General features: G+C 41.6%; 1 protein-coding gene across 2 annotated transcripts in view; it reads right to left on the bottom strand.

The window, feature by feature from the left end:
- Positions 1 to 6,476: 6,476 nt before the first annotated feature.
- The window catches only part of APBB1IP (amyloid beta precursor protein binding family B member 1 interacting protein), a 105,254-nt gene continuing 85,645 nt past the window's right edge, over positions 6,477 to 26,085 (bottom strand). For both annotated transcript variants that reach the window (XM_023256458.2, XM_003988174.5), the window contains exons 10-14: positions 24,434 to 24,544; positions 18,042 to 18,140; positions 17,334 to 17,445; positions 9,822 to 9,925; positions 6,477 to 7,320 (exon numbers count right to left, since the gene is read on the bottom strand). In XM_023256458.2, the coding sequence (XP_023112226.2) occupies positions 6,811 to 7,320; positions 9,822 to 9,925; positions 17,334 to 17,445; positions 18,042 to 18,140; positions 24,434 to 24,544 (936 nt within the window). In that variant the 3' untranslated portion in view covers positions 6,477 to 6,810. The remainder of the gene's footprint in view (positions 7,321 to 9,821; positions 9,926 to 17,333; positions 17,446 to 18,041; positions 18,141 to 24,433; positions 24,545 to 26,085) is intronic.

The raw sequence follows: 26,085 nt of genomic DNA, 5'->3' as shown, positions 1-26,085 counted from the left end.
TGAAATTCATCAATTGTAATACATGTAGCACTCTGTTGCAGAATGTTAAAAGTGCAGGAGGGCAGGGGCCATGAGGGAATTCCCTCTACTTTCTGCTCAATTTTGCTGTGAACCTAAAACTGCTTTAAAACTTTAAGTCATTGGGGCGCCTGGGTGGCGCAGTCGGTTAAGCGTCCGACTTCAGTCAGGTCACGATCTCGCGGTCTGGGAGTTCGAGCCCCTCGTCAGGCTCTGGGCTGATGGCTCAGAGCCTGGAGCCTGTTTCCGATTCTGTGTCTCCCTCTCTCTCGGCCCCTCCCCCGTTCATGCTCTGTCTCTCTCTGTCCCAAAAATAAATAAACGTTGAAAAAAAATACTTAAAAAAAAAACTTTAAGTCATTGAAAAAATTTTAAAAACTCAATAGATAGCTTACACACAGATTAGATTGTGCTAAACAGAGACTATATATAACTTGACAGCCAACTTCTCAACAGCAACAGTGGAAGCTAGAAGATAGGGGGACAATCTTTTCAAAGAACTCACTGTTGTCTAGTATTTACTAAAGTATTTACTGCCAACAGGTTATTTTGTATCCACTGAAGCCATCTTTCAAGAATGAGGGTGTAATGAAGATACTCTAGGGAAAAAAAAACAAACCCTGAGATGGAACTCAAATATTGGACAATAATTGTGTGTGTCTATGTGTCTGAAATTTAAGTGTTCTCAAGTCTTGTATTGTCCTGGTTAAAGTTGTTTAGACTTTATTGAGTATGATGCTGTCACTTACAGGCAGCCACTGAAAAAACAGAGTGTACAGCTTTCTAATAAGATTAAAAAACAGAGTAAGAGAAAAATCCTTAATTACATGAAAAGATAGAAAGAAAAAAACAGAAAAATCCAAATAGAAATTACAAAATAAGATATTAAAAACAATTGCAAATATATCATTACAATAAGAGTTAAAAAAATAAATTTTCCAGCTAAAAGACAATATTTGCTGGACTCCATACAAACACAACAAAATCCCCTTATATGCCATTTACAAGTGGCAAAGCTAGAACATAATGATGTCAAAAGTTTGAGAGTAAATGAACCGAAAGATTTTTTTCAGGCAAGTAACTGAAAAGAGATGGTGTAGCTGTGTGAATATAACAAGCAGAAAACAATACATACAGATATAGCATTCAATTCATAATTCACAAAATATACAAATAAATTTTGTTTACACTTTATAATAAAGTGTCAGAATATAAAAGCAGAATTTACTGTAACAATTAAAAGCTATTGACAAATCCACCTTCATCAAAGGGAATTTAAAACATTCTTCCAAGTAACTGTATCAAGCGGACTAGATATTAGGCTGTGGAAGACTTGAGCCACATGCTTATTAGCAAGCTTGTTCTAAGCAACATGTACTTAAACATAGATGGGGTCATTTATAAAAACTGACAGTGTATTAAGTTGTAAAAAAAGTCTTACACTTCAAAGGTTCAGTTATCAGTGTGTGATAATTTCACTATCATACCAGCCATTGTTTCTATGACTAAATAAAATACCTAAAACACGTAGTAGAAGCTTAAATGTTCATTTCCCCTTTGAGACCTTCTGAGAGCAGGAGATTCTGTCTCCTGGCAGGTTAAATCTTGTTTCTTGTAAACCTGATCAAACCTGTGTTTTGTTTTATTTTGCTTTGCAGGTATTCTAGTCTTTGTCCTATTGGCAATATTATGCAAGAAATTCTGTAGCTATAAATTATGATAAAGAATTACTGTTTTTTTTTTGTTTTTTAGAGAGAAAGTGTGTGCATGCACACAAGTGGGGGAGTGGGAGGGGGAGAAGGAGAGAGAGAATCTCATGCAGGCTCTGCACCCAGCACAGAGACTGACACGGGGCTGGATCCCATGACTGTGAGATCATGACCTGAGCCAATATCAAGAGTGGGACACTTACTGGGCGCTTGGTGGCTCTGTAGGTTAAGCGTCCAACACTTGGTTTGGCTCTTGGTCATAATCCTTGCTTGGGACTCTCTCTCACTCTCTCTGCCCCTCCCCTGCTCATGCTCTCTAAAAAGAAATAAGCTTTAAAAAAAAAAAGAGTGGGACACTTCACTGACTGAGCCACCCAGGCACCCCTAGAATTACTGTCTTAATTCCATAGTTCTTCTCCTGCTGTCTCCACCCCAATGTTGGTACTTCCCTCACATCTAAATTTGTGGCTAAGCTTTTCATAAACAGGGAACAAATCTGGTGCATTTTTGAGGCTGACCTAGGTAGACTCATGTATAAGTAGTGTTTGTGAAGATTCTTCTGCAAGACACCAGAGATTCTGTTCCATTTGAGTGAAAACTGCACAGAGCTCCTGATTTGGTGCCTGGGCCTCTTGAAAGCAAACTTCTACTCTGAGATGAGGCGAAAGAAGCCCTGATTTCTAAGATTCCTGACTGAAAAGACCTTAACACTGGATTCTTTTTTGGATACTCATACAGTGGAGATCAAAGTGGGCCCATCACACAGGCAAACAAGGAATGGAGCGACACAATGCATTGAGTGAAACTATCAATATTTTGCCCACAAAATCAGTTAATTCTCTTCAACAGCTTTCCTAAAATACATACATACATATGTGTGTGTGTGTGTGTGTGTGTGTGTGTGTATATATATATATGTATTATCAGATGCTAAAACTCACAAACATTTTAATGTTTGAATTTTCATAGTTCTTCCCTGTAAAGGAAAGGAACAGTATGGATAGAAGTTAGGAGACCCAGGCTATGACTCAGCCCTGGGCTCTAGGTTAAGCATATTGTCAGGCCCGACTGTCTTCTGCCTTCAGAACTGAAAAGTGGAGTGACAACACAAAGAGAATGATGGTGTTTGTAAAGAGAGTGACAATAAGGCAAGCGTGTGGACAGGGGCAGAAATGAGCAGAAGGGTGAACTATGAGCTTCCAGGGACCAGTCCCAGGCCCCGCCTTACAGTCTATGTACACAGGGAGCCTTGGGTACTGGCATTCTGCTCTGAGTTCTGTAATCAAGTCCTACTTTCTGCTTAAGATTGCTCCAGTGGTTTTGTTATATACAGTCAGAATCCTGGTTAATGTAGTGGGTCGTTTCCAGGGTCCCTTCATCTTGGTGATTCTGTGGCTGTGAGATGGAGAGTCCTTGTTTCCTGCTCTAGACATGGTGGGGGAGGGATGCTATCAAGGTTTTTATACTCTGAAATAAAGTAAGCAAGGGGTTATTATTTTTTTGATTGGAGAGGCACTGAATTCTAAATTATCCTCCTCAAATCCCAATGAATTTCTTCCTCTGCAAACTAGGCGGTAATTTTGATCAAGGTAAGTTAAGATCCAGATCTTTTTTTTTTTTTTTTGATGTTTATTTTTGAGAAACAGAGTGCAACCAGGGGATGGGCAGTGAGAGACAAAGACACAGAATCCGAAGCAGGCTCCAGGCTCTGAGCTGTCAGCACAGAGCCTGACGTGGGGCTCAAACTCATGAACCACAAGATCATGACCTGAGCTGAAGTCAGATGCCTAACTGACTGAGCCATCCAGGTGCTCCAGATCCAGATAATTCTAATGAAGGATCTTTTGTTCTGAACATCACAGGATTTGTTCATTAATCTATGTAAGGTTGAAGCAACTGGACAATTCTGTGTGGCCACATTGTTATACCTGTGAGCTCAGAATCAGTTTCTAAGAAAATTATGCCATTAACACCTTTCTTGTATTGTCTCAGAGATCTGCATAATGACCAGGCTTTCCCCAGGTCATTTCCCCAGATGTTTTTGCAGCATCTGATATCAAAAGATCATCATAAAACAAAAACAAACAGAAAAGAGTACAGTGCATGAGGATTTATTTTTTTTTATTTTTATTAAAATTTTTTTTAAAGTTTATTTATTTTTGAGAGACAGAACATGAGAAGGGGAGGAGCAGAGACAGAGGGAACCACAGAAGCTGAAGCAGGCCCCAGGCTCTGAGCTGACAGCACAGAGCCCCACGCGGGGCTCGGACTCAGGAACCATGAGATCATGACCTGAGCCAAAGTCGGATGCTTAACTGACTGAGCCACCCAGGCACCCCGAGGAGAGATTTAATGTAAATCATTTATTTTCAATTTTAGGGACATGCTTAGGAAAAATGTAGAGCACTTTATCAGTTTTAATTATTAAATATTTTTGTTTTAAAATCTGAATTTGCATTTTTGTTTTAAATGTCAGTTTAGAGCTTACTTTTCCACCCAAATGCTAAAACACAAGATTAATCATCTTCCAGGGCACCTGGGTGGCTCAGTTGGTTAAGTGTCCAACTCTTGATTTTTGGCTCAGGTCTCTTGATCTCACAAGTTAGGTTCCACACTGAGAGTACAGAGCCTGCTTGGGATTCTTTCGCTCCTTCTCTGCCTCTCCTCCCACACTCTCTCTCAAAATAAATAAAAATAACACTTAAAAAATGATTAATCATCTTCCTTAAGTAGAAAGTAACATTATTATTTATTTTATACCCACTTTAAGAAGATTTTGAGGGGCGCCTGGGTGGCTCAGTCGGTTGAGCATCCGACTTTGGCTCACGTAATGATCTCACAGTTCGTGGGTTCAAGCCCCCAATCAGGCTCTGTGCTGACCGCTTGCCTGGAGCCTGCTTCAGATTCTGTGTCTCCTTCTCTCTCTGCCCCTCCCCAGCTCAAGCTTTGTCTCACTCTTTTTCTCAAAGATAAATAAATGTAAAAAAAAAATTAAAAAAAAAGATTTTGAGATGTGGGGAATAAGGAATCCTTGTGCACTGTTGGTGAGAAGGTAAACTGGTGCAGCCACTGTGGAAAACAGTATGGAGTTTCCTCAAACAAAAACAGAAACACCATATGATCCAGCAATTCCTTTAATGGCTATTTATAAAAAAAAAAAGAAAAGAAAACACTATTTCTAAAAGATATGTTTATTGCAGTATATGTTTATTGCAGTATTATTTACAATAGCTAAGATATGGAAGTAACTTAAGTGGCCACTGATAGATGAATGGATAAAGATGTGCTATATACACAAAATGGAATATTACTCAACTATAAAAAAAGAATGAGGGGGCACCTGGGTGGCTCAGTCAGTTGAGCATCCAACTTCAGCTCAGGTCATGATCTCATGGTTTATTTGAGCCCTCTGTCGGGCTCTCTGCTGTCAGCTTGTCAGTGCAGAGCCCGCTTCAGTTCCTCCAACCCCCTCTCTCTGCCTACACCTGCTTGCATGCTCCCTCAAATCAATAAGTATTAAAAAAAAAGAATGAAATCTTGCCATTTGCAGCAACATGGATAGATCTAGAAGATATTATGCTCAGTGAATAAGTCAGAGAAAGACAAATACCATGTCATTTCACTCATATGTGAAATCTAAAAAAGATGAATAAACAAATAAAAAGCAGAGACAGACCCTTAAATATGGAGGAAAAACGGATGGTTGCCAGAGGAGAAGAGGATGTGGGACTGGGCAAAATGGGTGAAGGGGAATGAATGGGAGATACAGGTTTCCAGCTATGGAATGAATAAGTCACAGGAATAAAAGGCACAATATAAGGAATATAATCAACGATACTGTAATAGCTTATGGTGAGCATAGCATAACATAGAGTTGTTGAATCACAATGTTGTACACCTGAAACTAATGTAACGTTGTGTGTTAATTATACTTCAGTTAAAAAAAAAAGATTTTGAGGTGTTCCACAGTTAAAAAGAAAAATAAAACAGAATATGGAAATAAAATGAAGAAAAGCTAAAAGAACTCCCAGAAAATGATTTGAAAGAGAAGAGATATAGGGTAACAGGAACTCAAGATAAATTGGCTATTAAAATTGAGCATTGGGACACCTGGGTGGCTCAGTAGGTTGAGCATCAGACTTCGACTCAGGTCATGATCTCGCAGCTTGTGAGTTTGAGCCCCGTGTATGGCTCTGTGCTGACAGCTCAGAGCCTGGAACCTGCTTCAGATTCTGTCTCCCTCTCTCTCTGTCCCTCTCCTGCTCATGCTCTGTCTTTCTTTCAAAAGTAAATAAACATTAAAAAAAAACTTTAAAAAAATTGAGCATCAGATTTACTGGGGAGAAAACATTCCAGGTTAAAGAATATAAATGATTGCCTTTTCCTGTCCCTAAATCTTAATCTATAGGATACTCATAGCAGTGTAATAACAGAGAATCTCCAAACTCTAAATATGTATTTTTTTCATTACTATGTTATTTGACCATTGGAAAACCCTAACCCAAACAGTGTATGTCCAGGACTCCCGGCAATCAGGACATGAGTCTCAAAGAAACCGAATTCATTCTGCCTCCTGTTTGTTTCCTCATTCGATTTTTCAGAAAATTCTGAAGGTCATGGAGGTGGAGATGGAAAACATACCAAAAATTAACAAGATGTTAGAATTCAAAGCTATAAAGGTCACGTATATATAATGTGGTATTGATAGCACACTAGATTTATACACTGATATTTCTAGAAATACCATCCTCAAGGAAGACTTTTAAATTTTATTAATTTGATGCTTCTGAACACAATAAAATAAACATAAAACATTCCAGTTAATTTGTAAGGGAAAACGAATTCAGGGAGGTGGAAACACATAGGAAAGGTATGTACATTTAGGCAGATACTCTTGCTTCCGTTATAGGTTAATGATTATGAACATATTTGCGCTGCAGTGAGACGTTTTACACCATTTCTAGTCTGAATGCGTCAATATTTTATCTAAAATGAATAAGGTGTCATGAAGATAAAGTAGCAAAAATGTACTTGAGGTTAGAAATGATTATACCCATCACACAAACATATTTATCTGTTTCCCTTAGGACATGTTGCCTCTTTTCTTTTGCAAAGCTTTCATGAGATCGGACATGAAATCTTGCTCTCCGCTCCCTACTCCACCAGGTGGTCCTGGATTCTCTTTCCTCTTCGGGGGAGCGGGAGGTCTTTTGCTGGCAACGGGGGGCGGCTTCGGAGAGTTGAGTGCAGGTGGGGGCGGGGGCGGGGGCGGTAATGATAACCCAGCATCCCCTGCAAACGACGGCGGTGGGGGAGGCACGAAGTCCGGGGGCCCTTCGTTAAAATCGGGGGGCGGCGGAGGGAGCTCCTCGTCGTCCTCCAGGGGCGGTGGCGGCGGGGGTGGTGGCAGAGAGTCGTCGGGCGGCGGCGCAGGGAAGCCGCTGCTCATGCCCTTGGCCCTGGGGGTTGTCGCTGGGCTGCTGCAGATGTCTGAAGACCTTCGCACGGGAGGGGGCGGTGGCAGGCTGGACTTTGGAAGGTGATGGGCCCTGGGTGTTCCTGGGTCGTGGTTACCAAGAGCTGGCTTCTTGTCCTTCAACAGAGCAACCACAGCATATTTCCATTGAAAGGTGAGGTCTTGCTGATTTGGGCAGTGTCTGCTTCCCGAGGGGCGGGGGGGGCCTCCACTCCTCAGGCCAATTCTACCAGTTGTTCATGAGCTAGCTCATGTTTGCTGTGAGTAAGGAGAATGGCTCCAAATGGCCTCTAACATCATTACCAATAATAACGTTATTTAATGCTAGCCTACCATGTCTTCTTTGGTAAATCGAAGACTTAGTCCTATTCAATGAGGTGTTTATTAGATTAGAGATGTATCTCCTCCCAACCAACCACCTTATAGGGAACTAATCCATGTCTTTAAAAGAGCTTTAGTGATAAGGAGTTTAGCTCCTTGTGTGGTTACTTCAGTTTTTACCTACCCTAAGCTCAGCCTAAGGAAACTCAAAATGGAAGCAAAATGGCTCTCCTGGAATTCCCACTCATGCCCTGGTTCCCAAGACAAGCCACTAGGGTCCTAGACATATGCAGCCATACCATTTTTCTTGGTCTGAGTTGAGCAGGTTGTGAAGCTCAATTGTCAGAAGCAGGTGTCTGTGAAATTATTTTCCTTTTGTACCATACCTCCAGTGGCAGAGAGCTGATTAGGAAGCTTCCCGAAACTGTCCCCAAATCTCCTGGCTTAGATGTCCTCCTCTTATAGCACAAGGATGATGTACTTTAGGCTACAGGTAACCTTTGTACAAATCTGAGCACAAAAAAGACTCTCCTATGAAAGAACTGCCTGCCTTTTCTTGCATCAGTGGTTGCTGGCATGCTGAGAACAAAGAAACCTTTGCCCATGACTGTGGGCTACCAGGGAGAAACCAATTATATGCTTCACTCCCTCTGACCTAACAGCTTCAAGGGAGGTGGTGGGTGGACCAAGAATCCACACATTTGGTCCATAGTCTTAGATTTACCTTTTGTGAACTGTGTGAAAGTTGGCTGGCTGATCAGGTATAAATCAAGCATCATAATCTTTACTATTTCTGTCTCAAGGTTATGTTCATATTAAATGAGCTAAAGGTGTGGCTGGGTTCTGCAGAGTAAGATTACACTGCACGTGCTGCCGGGCAGAAACCACAACACCGAACTTGGCCAAAGGCTAACAGAGGCGCAGTCCTTCTGCCAACGGTGGAAATCGATGATAGTAAATTACGTTTATATAATGCAACTTCCCCAGGGATTCCAGGCAGCTTAGCTGAATCCCTCTGTGTCAGTGATAATTATCATTGCAATTTACAATTTATCAGGCTTTCACTTTCTTTTTTTTTTCTTTAACAACCTCTTACCACTGACGATTAAATTTAGAAGTTTTTTTTTTTTTTCCCTAACAAAGTGCCTTATGATTGAGTTTTCTATTTTATTTGGTTTATTTGCTTAGCACGATAAACTAATTGGCTAGTGATGTAATTTAAAAAAATTTCTCAACAGGCAGTTTGGGAACTGATGTTCACACAAGGTGAAGTGATTTCTATTTTGGGGTCCTTTTGTTGCTTTCAGCATTTTAGAGTGTTTCTCTTTGGTAGGCATTACAGGAGCCACGGAAATAATAATCACTGAAAGCATAGTGTATGATGTCAGACTTGAGAAGCTAATAATACTAGAGTAATACAACTTTTAACGGTCTACAATGGTTTTCAAAAACTGTAAGAAATTCAATAAATACAGGATTTAATTGCTCCCACCACTGACTGATGGACAAAATCAAAGGGGAGAATGAAGTGAAAAATTACAGAAGGCACAATTATTTAAGGTTGTTTTGAATCACACATGGAAAATATTCAACAGAATAGTAAGTTGAGATGTTACCAATTAGGCTAGTAACTAGATTACAACTTTCAGCTATAATTTTTAGATAAATTTAAATGAATCTTCATTAATCTCCTTTACTGAAAAAAAAATTATGGAGAATGCTATGTCAATTTGGCTAGTATTTTAAAATGTGTTTTCTTCTCCATCACCCTAAGAATGTATGCAGAACATTAACAGAAAAATATAAAATGCACATTTTATAACAGAACCCTTTTAGTAGTCTTCTAATCTGGTTTCGGGGATTTTCACATTTAATATAGGGCTTCTGACTAACTGGTTGCTCTAATTTATTCAGGAAAAAAAAATCCCAAGGGTTTAAAACTCAGGTGCCACTTTCAGAATGCTAAAACCACTTGCCTAAATCAAGAAAAGCCCTTCAGTCAAAATCAATGGAGCTAAATTAAAAATATTTACCAAGCCTTAGCATTAAAAAAAAAAATTCTTACATTTTTCTGAAGCAATGTGGTAACAGTTGGCTTTAACTTTCCATTCTAGCCTGCATAACTTTAAGATTAAAAAACCCACACAATTACCTAAATGAAATTCTAGTGACTTCTTAGTAGTTGGAACTAGATTTTCTCTTTTCGGAGGAGCAGTTATCGGACACTGCTAATGGTTTAGAATATGGGCTTACTGGAGACAGTCTGAGAATGACGTCCAGTCACTCTCTGGTCTTACCTTAGTAGTTTCTGCCTGCCTCTGGGCTTCTTCAAGAACAGCATTTACAGAATGTGCAGCCTGGGGAATCTGCCCATTGGCCTGGGTGGTGCCTGCTTTAGGTCCTGAAGGGGAGAATAAAGACAAGAAGAGCGGGCAAGGCATATTCAGCATTCTTGTGAGTTCATCTAAAAATATAGTTTCTATTTCCAAAGCAAAAGACAAGGAATTCTAGGTATACAGGCCTCACAGAAAGTCTGAGGTTCTATGGCAACACTTCACGAGATTCGGCAAAGGTTCAGGAAGGTGAATGCTTTATGTAGGCTATGACATCTCGATTAACTAGGGGCCTAGAGAATGGTATTTCAAAAGCCTTTTGACAACTGGAGAATAACTTTGAAAAACTTTTAAAAAATTCCAGTTGCTGAAGATTTTTCTAAACCCTATGTTTCAGGGTGCCTGGGTGGCTCAGTCAGTTAAGCATCCTTCTTGGTTTCAGCTCAGGTCATGATCTCATGTTTCATGGGATTGAGCCCCACGTCAGGCTCTGTGCTGCCAGCATGGATCCTGCTTGGGATTCTCTCTCTCTCTCTCTCTCTCTCTCTTTCTGCCCCCCACCCTTATGCATGCACTTTCTCTCTCTCTCAAAAATAATAAACACTTGAAACGTATGTTTCTAGTTTCATACCATGCTGTGTATAGGAACAACTTTTAAACATTATTCTCAACAAAAAAATAGGATGGGCACAAAAATAGGAGACACAGGGGATTGAGTAAAATGTGCAGACCCCTGAGATACCCTGGAATAGGTTTTTTTCCCAGCAAGTCATGATAAGCACTTACTTTATTTTCTTCCCTTTTAATTTACCCTTTGGCACAAAAGTGAGGCTTAACTGAGGTTTTGCAGTTTTGAGGGAATCTGATAGATTTCATTGGATGTATGTGGATCTCTCTGGGTCCTTAGAGAACATCCTGGAGAGGACGGCCATGCCTCCACACACAAAAGCCATTTCTCCAATGACCAAACTGCCACCCAGCCCACGACATGAGGTCTTGCCACTGAGTGAACTCAGAGGTTCCTTTAGCTATGCCCATTGCCTGCTATTCTGTCAAATATTCATGAGATGGCCGTTTGCTTGCTTCTTTAAATATTTTTCCAGTAGTTTGAGAAACCCATTCATCTACATAACAACTCAGAGAAGGCTATTAAGGACATGACATTGGGAAGAGGGGAATGTTTGATGAGGAAGAGGATATCAACAGGGCCTAAAGTATCTCTCTGCAAATTATTAAGTACCAAATGAAAAATCTGCACCGGAGAGATATCGGACAACACATTAACCAAGTGGTCAAAATGAATGTTTCCAACGAGGGGCAAACAGATGTCATATGTGTCTGACTGTGATAACCTGAGGACATGTGGCCCTCATGCAGTATTCTCACCAAAAATGCACTGTCTGAAATGAATCATAAGGAAACATCAGACACATCCAAATCAAGGGAATATGGATGTGATTTAGATAAAAATATCCTATCAATATTGAATACTAAGTTTTCTGGATTTGCTAACTGTACTATGGTTCATCAGAGAACAGCCTTGATTTTTAGGAGTCACAAAGGGAAGACTTAGGGGCAACGGTGTATGATAGATTCAATCTACTCTCGAGTGGTTCAGAAAAAAAAAATGTCTTTGGATAACACAGGGAGAAGCGGGAGTGGGGAGAGAGAAATGATAAAGCAAATATGGCAAACACTCAATACTGGAGATCTGGGTAAAGGGTACATGAAGGCTTTATGTACTATTCTTGCAACTTTTCTGTGTTTGAGATGATTTTAGAATGAAAAAAGGTATTCGTGTCCATTTATGCAATTGAAATATTAGAACAGGCTAGAATTGCTTTCTCTCCTGTCAGTGTTTTAATGATAAAATCCATGTCCCTTGTTCAGCAAGGACAGCCACCTCGTTGTTCTGAGTGGAGCTGTTGGAACGTACATGATGTGCCATGTAAATGTGCATTTCTCTCACTCTAAGGCTTATTAAATGTCTCTGATTAGTCACAGCTTTGTTCTGGAGGTCGGGAAGCAACAGGCCTAAACATCTTTAAGCTTTAGAATGTTTCTATTTAAGATTTTTTGTAAGACTTTGTGCACCGTACCATCGTGCCTAGGAGATTTAAACATCTGAGATTCCAAAGTGCTCTATCTTCTCATTTCCTTTGGGCTATTTATTCTCTTTCTCCTCCTTCGTCTTATACGTATTCAAATCCTTTCTTTATCTATAAACACCTTTGCATTTGTGCAAAGCACAAATTTGTGCAAGCAGAGACTAAATCTGAATATTGAAGACCATTGGGGGAAATTCTTTTGAAGGGCAAAAATTATATTTTCTTTTTGCTTCTTTTGTCCAAACACATACACAGGCTGATTTCCCAGCAACATAGTGTGTATTTTTATGTAAGTAGGATGACCTGGTCTTTGTCGGTGAGAACAAACAGATAATAATAATAATCCTAAATGTTCCAAGCTGCTGTCTTCCTATTTACCAGGAAATCCAGTCTTTCCCATGGGCTCTCTGTCCCATCCTGGGACAACTGATGTGTGCCCACATACCCCATATATTCTGCAGGTGCCACTGACTGGGATCCAGGTTGTTCTGTCACTGTGTTAACAGTCCCAGCTGTCAAGTGGCAATACAGCCTCTCCCACTGTCTCTCTAGGAGTCCCTGGAGGAATTATGGGTGGGAAGTTTATTAAACAAATATGAGCCCATGAACCATGAGATCATGACCTGAGCCGAAGTCAGACACCCAACTGACTCAGCCATCCAGGCGCCCCCCACCTCCCTCGTTCTTAACCCATGTGGTTTGTGAAAGGCTGACCCTACCATTTGATCTGGCAAATCAGAAGACAGCATGCTCCTGAGTACAGTGAGACTGTTAGGGACAGGCACGAAACAGAGCCCTCCCAGAATTTTTTCAGAGATGGGGGCATCCTCTTTGTACTACGATTTCTGGCTGTGTGAGAAATGTAAGCCTGGAGAGTCAGTGACAGTCCTTGACATCTCAGGGGGACAGTGCCTAAAGAAACAGTATCTTGACGACATCACTTACATCCTTGGATCCTTCTATATCTGAAAGCAGCCTACCCACAGACCTCCTAGTTTTGTGCATTAATAAATCTCTCCCCATCACTCTTTGTTGCTTAAACCAGACAGAGTTAGACTGCCATGTGTCAATTGCCATGTGAAGGGTCTGGACTAAAAATAGTTGCTAAAGTCGTGAAGTGATTTAATAAGTACTAAAAAAACCCCTCTATGGCTCTTCTCTAATAGGAAAATAAAAGCTGCCATTCATCAAGAACGAATTACTTGTTAAGCACTTTGGATACAGAACATCTCCATGTTTTTCAGTTGGGAAATCATAGCAGAAACACTTCATGATTTCTTTCAGTATCTAGGAGAACAGATACTAAACTAATAATCACAAAGATTATTAATTATGACTGGCTTATAAAGGACAATTCATTGTAGACCCAAGGATAGGAAGGAATTAGCTACATGAAAGAAAAAACCATCACAAACAGAGGTAATAACATCTGTGAATTCCCTAAGAAAAGATGGTGCTTGAGCCTTTGAAGAACTAGGAAGAACAACTGGCCCATGTGACAGGAACAGGAAGACACGGGTGGAGAAAGAGGCAGGAGAGCTGGGCAAGGCTCATATTATACAGGCTTAGTTGGCCTTGCTAAGGATTTGGGACTTTATCTAAGAGCAGTGGGAAGCTTCTGAAGGGCTACCCACAGGGGAGAAATCATATTTACATTTAAAAAGGTGAGTCAAGGAGAGAGAAAAGCCTGCAAATGCAGGGAGTTGAGTTGGAGCACCGCCAGAGGAGGCCAAGTGAAAGATCATGGAAGTTGGGATTTGATGACAATGGAGATGAACAGATCTGGACAGATGTGACCAATATTTAGAGGGTAGAATCAATAGGAATTGGAGGTGATTGGATTTGGGCATGAGTGAGCTTTTCTTCCATGTGTCCTGCATGAGCAATTGGGCAGATGATGGTATTATTTACAAAAACTGAGAACAACAGTGGGGGAGCAAGTCTGGAGGGTAAGATGAGGAGTCAGTTTTACAGACATCGAGTCTGATGTATCCAAGTGAAGCCACTGAGCAGACAGCTGGATACATGGTTTTGCAGGTCAGCAGAGAAGTCTGGGTTCGATTTATATATTTGTGGGTGGTCAGCACGGTTTTGCAGGTCAGCAGAGAAGTCTGGGTTCGATTTATATATTTGTGGGTGGTCAGCACATAGATGGTGCCAGGAGTGGATTTAGACCACTTAGAGGGACTGTCAATGAGAAAAGGGTTAGGATTGATTGACGAGGCTGAGGGCAATTTAAGGTGGGGTAGAAGAGTTAGTAGAGGAGGTTAGAAAAGAGTGACCATAGCAGTTGGGGGTACGATGAGAGGTCTGGAGCATGTGCTATCTTTTTTTTTTTTTTAAGTTTATTTATTTTGAGAGAGAATGCACGTGTGCATGAGTTGGGGAGGGGCAGAGAGAGAGAGAGAGAGAGAGAGAGAGAGAGAGAGAAGAAGACAGAGGATCAGAAGTGGGTTCTGAGCTGACAGCAGAGAGCCTGATGTGGGGCTCGAACTCACCAACTCTGAGATCATGACCTGAGCTGAGGTCGGACAATAACCGACCGAGCCACCCAGGTGCCCCAAATGTGTACTATCTTGAAAGCCAATAGAGGAGACTGTTTCAAGGAGGAATGTGTTGATGCTGCTGAAAGGTCAGAGAAGAACAGGGGTTTATAATAGTTGCATTTAGCAGCCTAGAGGCCCCTGGTGGGATTAGCAAGAGCATTCTCCATAGACATTAGAGGCAGAAGCTTGACTGAAATTGGTGGCAGAGTCAGTGAGGGTAGAGAAGTGGAGGCAGCAAATGTAGTCTACCCTTTAAAACAGTTTGGTTGTCAGGTGGGGCAATAGCTGGAGGGAGGTGTGGAGTCATAGGAGGGTTTTAAAACTTATTTGTTTGGAGAAGGGAACAATGATAAGGGCTCAGTAGAGCAGAAGAGAATGCAGAAGAGGATGGTATAATAAAGTATCTGTCGAGTCTTTGTCCTGAATTCCCGGCACAGAACTTCTAAAACTTTTGGTATTTCCAAAGTGACTGGGATATCTTTGCTATTCAGTGAACCCCTAGGATCACATCTGAGTTTATGCTAACAAGATGGGTTGGGATGTGGGCTGGTTATCAGAAAGATGAACCAAGTGATTAGAGGGTTGGGGCTTTGGGCTAATCGAACCTCTGGGGAGGGGACTGAAATCAATCATGTGGTCAATAAGAGGACAAAGAAGTTCTGCAGCCAGGACCCTCCTAGACCTTGTGCTATGCATGTGTCTCTTCATTTGGCTGGTCCTGATATGTATCCCTTATGATAAAATTGTAATAATAAGGATAGCACTTTTCTGAGTTCTGTGAGTCATTCTAATCAACCAGAACTAGTGGGAACCCCTGAAATTGTAGCCAGGAGGTCAGATGTGTGGATGACATAGGAAGAAAGGCAGCTTTGTTGGGGACAGTGCCCTTGGTCTGAGCTAACTCCATTGGTGGGTGTCAGAGTACTGCAAAACATCAGCTGGTGTTGGAATAGGGACCAGGGCATGCATGGAAGGAATGGCCCTTGTTAGGATGTAACAGAATGGATGCGACTAGGATGGGTGCAGACGCAGGTAAGTTGTTGGTTTTAGTGGTGGGGAGTCAAAGGAGTCCCCATTTGATGGTTCCTTTGCTGAAAGTGAAAGATTTGGGGGTTGGAAATCTGAGGAGAGTGAAGAACATCCAAAACAATGAGAAACCAGGAGATTACGTTGACTGGAACAGGTTTGCTCAACATTATTGACATTTGGGACTGGAAAATTTTTTGTTGTGTGGGGCCTATCCTATGCATTGTAGGAGGCAGCATTCTTAGCCTCTACCCATTAGATGTCACTGGCATTTCCCCCAAGGTGTGACAACCAAAAGTGTTTCTAGACATTGCCAAATGTTCCCCAGAGGTCAAAGTCATCACTGGCTGAAGACTGCCAGTCTACAGAAACACAGATCAATAGGCAGTATTAAGTGTCCAGTTGTGGGTGATGTCCAAAGCTCTGTGGTGGAATCACTTGCTTCCTCTTTCTTTTTGGTGACCAGACCCCATCCTAAAGGTACCTACGGGCCTCCACCCATGGGAGTGAGCCAGATATGCCTCCCACAGAGCCCAGGAGTCTTTACTGGAAAGGAAACCAATGACCCTGGGAGAGATGCCCTAGATGGTTTCAGGATGCCTCACCCCAAAGAGTGAAAGGGGAAGCTTGACAGCCAAGAACTTTTAAGTGGTGTTTCACTCCCAAGCTGAAGACTAACAGAATTAGGAAACCCAACTCTCAACCAACCTCAGCAACCCTTTGTTTAGTAACTCAATAAACATTTACTATGTGCCAGGCTTTTAAGCTCTGGGAACACAATGTGTGCAACATGGTGAAATGGTCCTTTGTCCTTTCAAGACTTAAGAGTCTGGTAGAGAAAACAGGCACCAAATGAGTTAATGGATATACAAAATGATTACACATTGTGGTAAGTGCTCTGCAGAAAACAGTTTTATTCAGCACAGACACTTCCGGAAACTCATTGTTCACAGAGCAGCCAGGCTGGACACATCTAATGGAAATATTTTAAAATGTTGGGTTAAATCTACCTTATTGCACCTTCCACACTTTTAAGCTGCTTTTACCCTTTGAGCAGCAAAGAATACACATACCAGCCTTATGTTAGGACCGTTCTTTAACCCTGAAAAACAATGACCAGAACTTTTCTGCTGTAAATGGTGCCAGTTCTTTCAACCATTAGTTATCATAAAGACAGTGTGTGTGAATTGTAGCTCAGCCACTGACAACATGCTGGGTACTACGCTTCTCCCAGCTTCAGTTTCCTCAGCTGAGGAGCGCAGATGATAATCTATACTTTGCAGGGCTGTTGTAAGAATCAGAGCGAGTATATGTAAAGCAATGCATTGTACCCTCTTCATCTCTCAGTGTCCTCCTTAAAAATATACGCAAGAAGCTGTTATGTTATTATAGAATGTGATATCCAGGATTGGGTACAAGGCTCTGGCCATGATATCACTGAGCCAAAACACCAGGGAATGGTCTCGTCCTTTGGGTGGGCTGTCTGCTGGGTGCTAGTGGAGCTTTGGACAAATATAACCTTTATACTCTGATGAGACACAGTACTCGACCAGCTCACCCTACACTGGTGATCGCCATCCTATCCATGAGCATATCACGAGAAAAGTGGTCGAAGCTTTGCTTAAGAATCACTTCTGAAGAAATAGATCCAGGTGTGTGGAGATCTTGAGCCTGACCATCAGAAGGGAAATGTACACAGTGCCAACAAAGTTCTGTTTTTACAAAATGTGTTGTGTAAGTTTGAACATGAACTCTGAGCTCTGAACAGGTGTGAGAATTTCTTCTCTGCACGGTACCTGTGGCAGGTGGGGCTGGTGGAACTGCACCGACAGTACTCAGGTTCGTCCGAGAGGCGAGCCCAGCCCTCTCCAGAGCCCGCTGATAGTTATCATAGAGAGTCTTCCCGTACTGGGGAGAGAACACAAAAGAAGCAAGAGAGGAATCCATTTATCCCAGATTCTGCACTTGATTGCAATATACGTACTGAGAAAAAAAAAAGTACTTTGTAGCTACTCTTTTCACTCTTTTCTGGAGTTGTTTTTTTAGTGTAAGGATTTCAACAAAACATCCACAAATCATTTTTTTTTCACATGTTAAGTAATTTTCCAGATTGGCAGAGTCAGTTAATACTTTCATACCCAGACATTAGAGGAGAGCTTTCGCCACGCGATTTTGAGTACATAAGTCTTCATATAAATCTACCAGTTTCCACATCGTGTTTCTTAATTACACACGACACATGCAAAGCTCTCTAAGAGTAAATGAAGGTCTGAGAAGTCTCATGGGAGAGTAAACCCTGATTCTCAGGTCATTGGAGAGGTCCGTGTTTCTATCACTCCCCGCTATTAAAAAAACCCCCAATGGGCAAATAAATGAGATAGTATCTTCAGCTCTGATTCACGGAGAATGGGTCAGCTGTTTCTCAGCAGCACGGAGACTGGACCCACCCAGGTCAGGATGCTGGTATGCAATTCAAGATAGGGTGAGCCCAAATGCTCTCTCACCTTGGCAATCCTTATTCCCATGACCCACTGGTTTAGGGTTCTTGCATCGTCACAGCAGAGATATTTGATATACTGGGACTCCTTCTGAATTTGGGGATGCTAGAAAAAAGTAATTTCAAAGACCATTTATAAACTATTAGCACTTTTCAAAAAAAAATTTAAGACTGTAACAATGTTAATTTCCTGATGTGGTGGCAAATTGCTACTGGCAGCAATTTCAGGATTAGAAATAGGGGTATTTTTAGAGTGGGCTAAATTTTGAAAGGATTTAAGAGATTTGTGACATGATTTATCATAAGCACTTCTTACTGTATTATCCATAATAATTTTAATTTCTCCTTTTTTTTTTTAGCTTTTAAAAGCCTTTGCATATACCACGTCTCCTTTCCCACAAGAAATCCGAATCGTTTCTCCATTTATCAAATAAAGGAACTTCCCTGATGCAATTCTTAAGTCCCAGAATTAATGCTTTGTGACTCCCAGCCAGTCCTAGGGATATTTAGGGATATCTCCCCTATCAGGAATTCAGGGTTTCACCTTTTCTTAACTGTCATCTCCTACTCATACTGGCCATCTTGGCCTCTGGATGGGTGTTCCAGGGAAGGAATATTCTATCTATTCTCAAGTGGCAATGGCTTGGGGTGTTGCTCTAGGGTCCAAGCCCTCCAGGAGCTCATGGTCAGAGACAGCAGTGACACTGGCAGGCATGAAGAGGGGAGAGCGACACTGGTGTCTGGTCACCAGATCACCTGGGCCCCTCTTCCTTAATCCTTGTTGCCTCTGTAATTTCTGTTGTGTGTGTCTGTCTCTGATAGACTGTGTGCTCCGTGAGGGTGGGGACCATGTCTGCCGTTCACTGCTGAAGACCCCCAGTGCTTAGCAATGGCCTGGCATGTGGTCAGTATTCTGGTTTAGAGGTGGAAATAACTGTTGAAGGAAATAATGAACAAAAGCAAGATTTCCTGTTCAGCCAGAAGTGTCATGGGTACAAGGTGAGGGGCAGGCAACCAAATCTAGATTTTAAGATTTGTGCCATGTGAATTTTCATGGGCCTTTATCATTTTTAATAAGTTTTATTATAGAGAAAAATAATTACAAACATAGCCATCATGTGTGCATGCGTGTGTGTGTGTGTGTGTGTGTGAGACCAACTCTTCTGCCTCCATCTCTCAGAGGAGCTTGTTAATCCTGCTAGGACAGGCATAAATTAGTGGTGGTGCACATGAAATGGAGTGCTGACAGAGTGGGAAGCCATCCTCAGTGCGGGAAAGGAGTGGAGCTGACCAGTTCCTCTCTAAGGGTCTTGCACACACTACTCCCTTTCACTTTTGCTTCCAGCTTCATCACTGACCTTCAAGGAAATGGCTGTTTTTAAAGCTGATGTAAGCCAGTGACACCGTGCCTTTAACTTCAGTATGAATCTGAGAAGCAACATCTGGGCCAGTCACCCTGCTGATCTAACAACTCATTGCTGTTATTGCCCAGAAGGGATAACAAGACCCATACAGACTCTTAGGAGCTTGATGAGAGCTTAGTAAGTTTTGGTTTTACAAATGGGAAAACTGAGGCCCAGAGAAGTTACTATATATTTTACCCCATGGTACACTAGAACCTTGGGGGTCTCTTGTCCTACTGCCTAGAATTTCTGTATTTATATTAAGCTATTAGGTCAAAAATTCCAAACTTTAAAGATACCAAAAAAAAAAAAATCAGAAATTGTAAAGAATTCCTTCTTTTGGCCTTTTGACCCAGTTGAGGAATGTCCACCTTTATACTTTTGTCTTTAAATGGACCATTTCCTTGGTTTAGGTCTTTTAGCCCTCAGAATTTGCATCTGTATCACAAAAAATTATCTTAGGTTTTCCGGGGGTGACAGACACCAGGCTGCCCAACGATGCCTGTAGTTCTCCATTCTGGCAGCAGATGGCAGCATGCACTTTGTATGGCTGCTGCGCATTTCTTCGTTATTGGGGTTCAGTGCTTCCTCATTAATATAACTGTTAGAGTTTAGCTTTACAAATGTTACCCCAATGATCGTTCCCGTTGGAGGCCCTTAAAATTGAAACTATCAACGCGGATAATGTGGCCCAACAGCAAAAACGGATTTGTTACATTAATTAACTGGAAGGTCACATTGATGATAAAAGTACACTAAGCTGAGGACTTAGTCCCTATATGGAATGTGACATTCCACAAATGGCTGCAGCACTCTCTCCAGCCATAAAATTCACAAAACCAAACCACAGTCCTTGTCTTCCAGCACCAGAAACAAAGCCCCTTAACTTATAACAGTGTTCTTTTTAAAAAAATTGTTTTTAAATGTTTATTTTTGAGAGAGAGACAAAGTGTGAGCGGGGGAAGGGCAGAGAGAGGGAGACACAGAATGTGAAGCAGGCTCCAGGCTCTGAGCTGTCAGCACAGAGTCCAACATGGGGCTTGAACTCACGAACTCAAGATCATGACCTGAGCCAAAGTCGGACGCTTAACCGACTGAGCCACCCAGGCACCCCATAACTGTATTCTTATTGACGGTCATTTAAGAGGGGCAAACATGGGTCTCTTCGGCAGTTTGCTGTTTATAATTTTTCTTAGAAAGCAGCTGTTGGGGTGCCTGGGTGGCGCAGTCGGTTAAGCGTCCGACTTCAGCCAGGTCACGATCTCGCGGCCCGTGAGTTTGAGCCCCGCGTCAGGCTCTGGGCTGATGGCTCGGAGCCTGGAGCCTGTTTCCGATTCTGTGTCTCCCTTCTCTCTGCCCCTCCCCCGTTCATGCTCTGTCTCTCTCTGTCCCAAAAATAAATTAAAAAAAAGTTGAAAAAAAGAAAAAAAAATAAAAAGTTGACAATGTTACCTTGGCTTTTGGTGTATTAAAATATTTTTCATTTATTTTTTGGTTCATGGCACATGAGAGCCAGGTTCCCAAGAGCAGACTTTACATCATGTATGCTTGCAGTCAAATGCACAAATCAGCTGTCTGGGTAGAGGTATCCACTTGAACAGCACAATAAATAATTCTTAAGTATGTTATTTATCCAAATAGAGTAAAATCCCAATAGAGTAAAAGCCATTAAACATAACGGCTTTTGAGCATAAGAAAGAGGCAAGAACTCTTGAACTTGAGTTCTAACAATGGCTCCTCCTATGGTGATGAGACAGGTGTACAGAACTTGGTTCATTCTCTCCAACATTCTCACTGACCTCCTTACACTACACATACTACAAATGTATACAGGAGACAGCATCCGATGACCTCAGAGGTCTCTTGAAATCCTTAAATTTTATGATTCTAAGATGAGCTAATCTAGTGGGCACGAGGCTCCTTTCTGGCTCTCAGGACATCCTATAGCAAGTAACTGTGCTTGTTTTCCAGTCATGGCTTAGGACCCTGCCAAAGGGTTTACTCCTTAACTGAGCCTTTTGCTGAAAAATTATTTATAAAGGGGTTTAAGGAAAAAATGCTGGTTCAGTACCCCTGGCCAGACTCTTGTGCAACTGGTTTGATTATTCCTGATCATAAACAGAGAGAAGCTCTTGTAGGACATGCTGAAAGGCACACAAAGGTCAGGGCAATTGCAGAACATTACTGCTAAGAGGGATCTTACAGATCCTCTAAAGTGAGGTAACTATGTGTTATAAACAAGAAAACTATGCCAGAGAGGGTAAGTCATTTGTCCAAGACCAAAGGGAGTGGGTGAACTAAGAGCAAAGCACCTACACATTCACCAAATACCTCTGGGTGCTAAGGAATATGTCCCTCATTAATACAGATAAGAGGCTCACCCCATAATTAGGAAGTGGTGGCTGGGGTGTTGTGGGGGAGACATATGTAAAGAAATATATGATTACCCTATGACATGGTGAGTTTCATAGTAAAAGTTTGAAAACAGAAAATGAGAAAGGCTCATTGGAAGAAGCTATAGAGTACTGTAACACATCTGAGGAACATCTAGAAATTCTGTGTGGCTAACGTCTGGGATCCATGGAAAGAAGAGGCAGAAAATCAGCTCGAGAGAGCCAGAGTCAAGGGCTCGTGTCAAACTGGGATCTGGACATTGTCCTCTAGGTATCAGACATTTTAAAAGAGCAGAGTGATACAGGCAGCAACTGGCAGCCGTGTGGAAGACGGGCCTGGAGTGACAAGGAAGGACAGACAGAGAGGGCTAGATGAGAGACGTCTCAGATGGAAAATCAGAGTGTGATGATGGACTGGACAAGAAAGGGAACAGGAGGGACTTTTAGGAAGATTTCTCTATTTCTAGCTTGGAAAAGCAGATGGGTATTATGGGTTTAATTGTGTCCCCTGCAAAGATACGCTGCAGTCCTAACTGCTGATACCTGTGATTATGACCTTATTTGTAAATAGGTTCTTTGTAGATATAATCAAGTTAGGATGGGGTCATGCTTGGTTAGGGTGGGCCCTAATCCAATATGACTGGTGTCCCTGTAGGAAGAGAAGAAACACAAACACATACAGAGAGGAGGGCCATGTGATATAGAGGCAGAGATTGGCATTATGTAGCTACAAGCCCAGGAAGGAGTGCCAAAGACTGCTGGAAATTGTCAGAAGCTAGGAGAGAGGCATGGAGCACATTTCCCCTCAGAGCCCTCCAAAAGGAACCGACCCTCCTGACAGCTTGATTTTAAACTTCTGGATTCCTGAACCGTGAGAGCTTAAGTTTCCATTATTTTAAGTCAACCAGTTTGTGGCACTTTGTCATGGCAGCCCATCCTCCCCCCCCCCCCACCGCCGCCCCAAAACTAATACAGCGGGTGATGGTATCATTCCTCTTGATAGGGACTGCAGGAAGGAGTTTATAAGGGTGGAGGGAGGGTTGAATCACCATCTGACAGGTTATGGTTGAAGTGCCCTCAGTGCAGTTACCTCAAGGGTGGGGCTGGGAGAGAAGGTGAGACTGTCAGCTATAGACTGGGAATTATTAGCATAGAGATGACAGCTGGAGCTGTGGCTGTGACTATGACTTCTCAGAGAGAGCAGGAGTCTGGTGAGAACAGAATACAGAACCCAGGAGAACATCCCAGAATGTGTGGAAAGAGGAGGAACCCACAGAAATGGAGGAGCAGATGAACAGAGGGGGCTAGGCCGAGGGCTAGAAAATGAGGCAGTTATCACCAATGCAAAAGATGCCAGGAGGACTGAAAGTGCTGACTGTTCATTGGAAACTTTTTAAAAAGTTTTTGTTTATTTATTTTGAGGGGAGGAGGGGCAGGGAGAGAGGGGGAGAGAGAGAATCCCAAGATGTCAGTGCTGAGCCCAATCTGGGGCTTGATCTCATAACCATGAGATCATGACCTGAGATGAAATCAAGAGTGCAGACTTCACTGATGCACACCTCGCCGGACACTTTAGTAACAGTTACAGCACAGGAGGGAGGAGAAGCCTGCAGAGTGCAAGCTCCACAGAGAAGTTCTTTGTTTTGTTCACTATATCCCAACCTCCCAGAAAGCAGTTGGCTGGAGAGAAATATTTTGGAATGAATGAGTTTTACTGACAGAATGAAAGTTGAGGACATGGAGGACATATTGCTTTCCCAAGAAGTCTGAGTTAAAGGGAAGACAGAAGCAGGTGTTGCTTAAAGGAATGGGGTGGATCAAACTGAGGGAAGTAATTTGGAACCTCCCAAACCAAGGAATATTTGAACGCATTGTAGCCCAAGAGAAGAATTCTCTGGAGAAAGGTTGGAGATGCTGAAGCAAAACGGAGTCACTGATGGTACGGTCCCAGGGAAGGACTAATGATGGAGAGGGACTGGCCTTGGAGGAGGGAGCCTTTTCCTCTGAGGCGCAGAGTTGTGAGGATGATTACTCCATTCGATAAGTTCAGAAGTAAATATGAAGTACACCAGGGCAACTCAATCCTTCTCTTTTCTGTCTTCTGCAAGTAGAAGGCAAGGTATGCTGAGAAGTTCGTAGATGAGAGACCCTTTGAGAAGAGTGTAGACAATGTCTGGGGACAAGGTAGAAGACGAAGTTGAGTGGGAAGCAGGGAAAAGCTGCTAAAATCTTCTGTGACCGCAGGAGCTGACACAGTTAGCAAAAAGCAGACTCAAGAACTAGAAGTGAGTGATTTAGCCCAGTTGTATGAGCCCCAAATGTGACATGGCTCTTGAGTAGACTAAGGAAGGGAAGGTGCAGAACTAAAAGAATGTTGACCCTAAATCGTAGCTCTAAGAAGTGACGCAGAAGCCTGGACAGATTCATTTTAAAGTTTTAGAATCAGAAACAGGAATTCAGGGTAGAAATGCTTCCACTTTTCCTATTTCAAAAAAATTATTATGATACACTTGTGGTTAATTATGGGACACTTAACGTTTTTTTCCTTAAAAGGAAATATTAACTTGTTCACAAATCTAAATCAAGGACTTCGTACAACACACCTTTAAAACAAAGCAGTGGTCAGTCGGTGCTTTATATTTCATTTTACACTGAATCCCATAGTAAATGTTGACATTTTCAAACTGTATAAAGCATGCCAGATCTCGAGATGTCTGAAAGAGAAGAGAAAAAAAATCACCTTAACTGAGTTGACAGCTAATAATTTTTCAAGGTCGTCCTTGATGGCACAACTAAGGATTACATTTTAGCAGAAAAATATTGAATTTCGGTAACTTGTTTAAGCACCTATCACATATAAGTCTTCTAAAAGTCAAGACTGCGTTTTAAGAGGTACATGAGCACACCCAAGACGAAACAGTGTTCCACAAACCCAGAAATGGAGCGAAAGATTATACTGCCGTTCTAGCACCTGCAAGTGGACTCTCAGCAGCAGATCTGACGGACTGACCTTGAGTCATTGTTATTGATGCAGTCAAGACAAGGTGACTGACCGTCTAGTCGGAAATTCATTTTGGCTTTTGCCATTCTAAGTCAGTGATGGATTTCATGATTGAGCATTAAAAAAGAAAAAGCCCTCTTCAGGATGAACAATAAGAGGTAAATTTGATGCTCAGTAAATTAGCACATACTTCATGCACTTCTCCCTGAGAAAAAGGATTCCTTTCATGCTTTCTCGTTAGTGCTGGCGGTGTTGCTATGGAAACAGAAACCTCTCCTCCATGTATAATATGTGTTGTGAGGACTGCAACCTCTAATCTACATATTTGGTTACACTTCCATTACAAATTCGCTCTATTATTGTCTTTTTACCTTCACATTCCATAGTTCTTTACCAGGTTAGTGAATAAAGAATAGAGGGCAGAATTGCTACACCTCAGCGCACAATTAGTCCTTTATATATGGTTGCACAGTTTTTTTCTTGCAAGGTATTTTCTTCTGGATTTTCAAAGTCTTGTTTTTTTAATTAAAAATATAAAATATATTCATCATAATTTTTAAAAATAATGTATTAGACGTATATATAATAAAATGAAAATCTTCCTCCACACTCTTTTCTCTGGAAGTACCATTGTTAATAGTTTGGAAGTATTCTTCCAAATGCTTCTGGGTGAACATTTATATACATATGTATGTGCAGACACACCCACTTACATACATACATACACATCCACAAATTGAAAAATATGAATGAAATTTTACTATAAATACTGTTCCATGAATTTGTTTTCTTAACATGGGGTCTTTCTATATGTCAAGACATATATGAATGGATAGATACATCACAGTCATGTAATGGCTGCACAGCATCTCACTGAATAGGTGCAATGATTTACTTAGCCATTCTACCAAAAATGACTAGAGGTTATTGCAATATTTTGCTCTTTCAAAAAATACTGTGCATCTGAGCAAATATTTCCATGGGACAGATTGCTAAATGTGCAGCTGCCATTTCAAAGGGTATTCCCCTTTATATTTGAATAGATGTTGTTAAATTGTTCCCCAATATGGCTGCACTCATTTATATTCTCACCTCCAGAGCACGACTGTGCCCACTTTTCTTACTCCTGCTAAAATTTGGATATTATCAATATTGTTAATTTTATCAATCCCACAGGAAGAAATATTTCACTTTTTAATTTACATTTCCCTGACTAGTAAGACAGAGCAACTTTTTAATTATTCAGTGGCTACT

Source organism: Felis catus, chromosome B4 (assembly GCF_018350175.1).
Source record: "Felis catus isolate Fca126 chromosome B4, F.catus_Fca126_mat1.0, whole genome shotgun sequence".
Lineage (NCBI taxonomy): Eukaryota > Metazoa > Chordata > Mammalia > Carnivora > Felidae > Felis > Felis catus.
The sequence above is the reverse complement of the archived record's forward strand: the minus strand, read 5'-3'. Positions and strand labels throughout refer to the sequence as shown.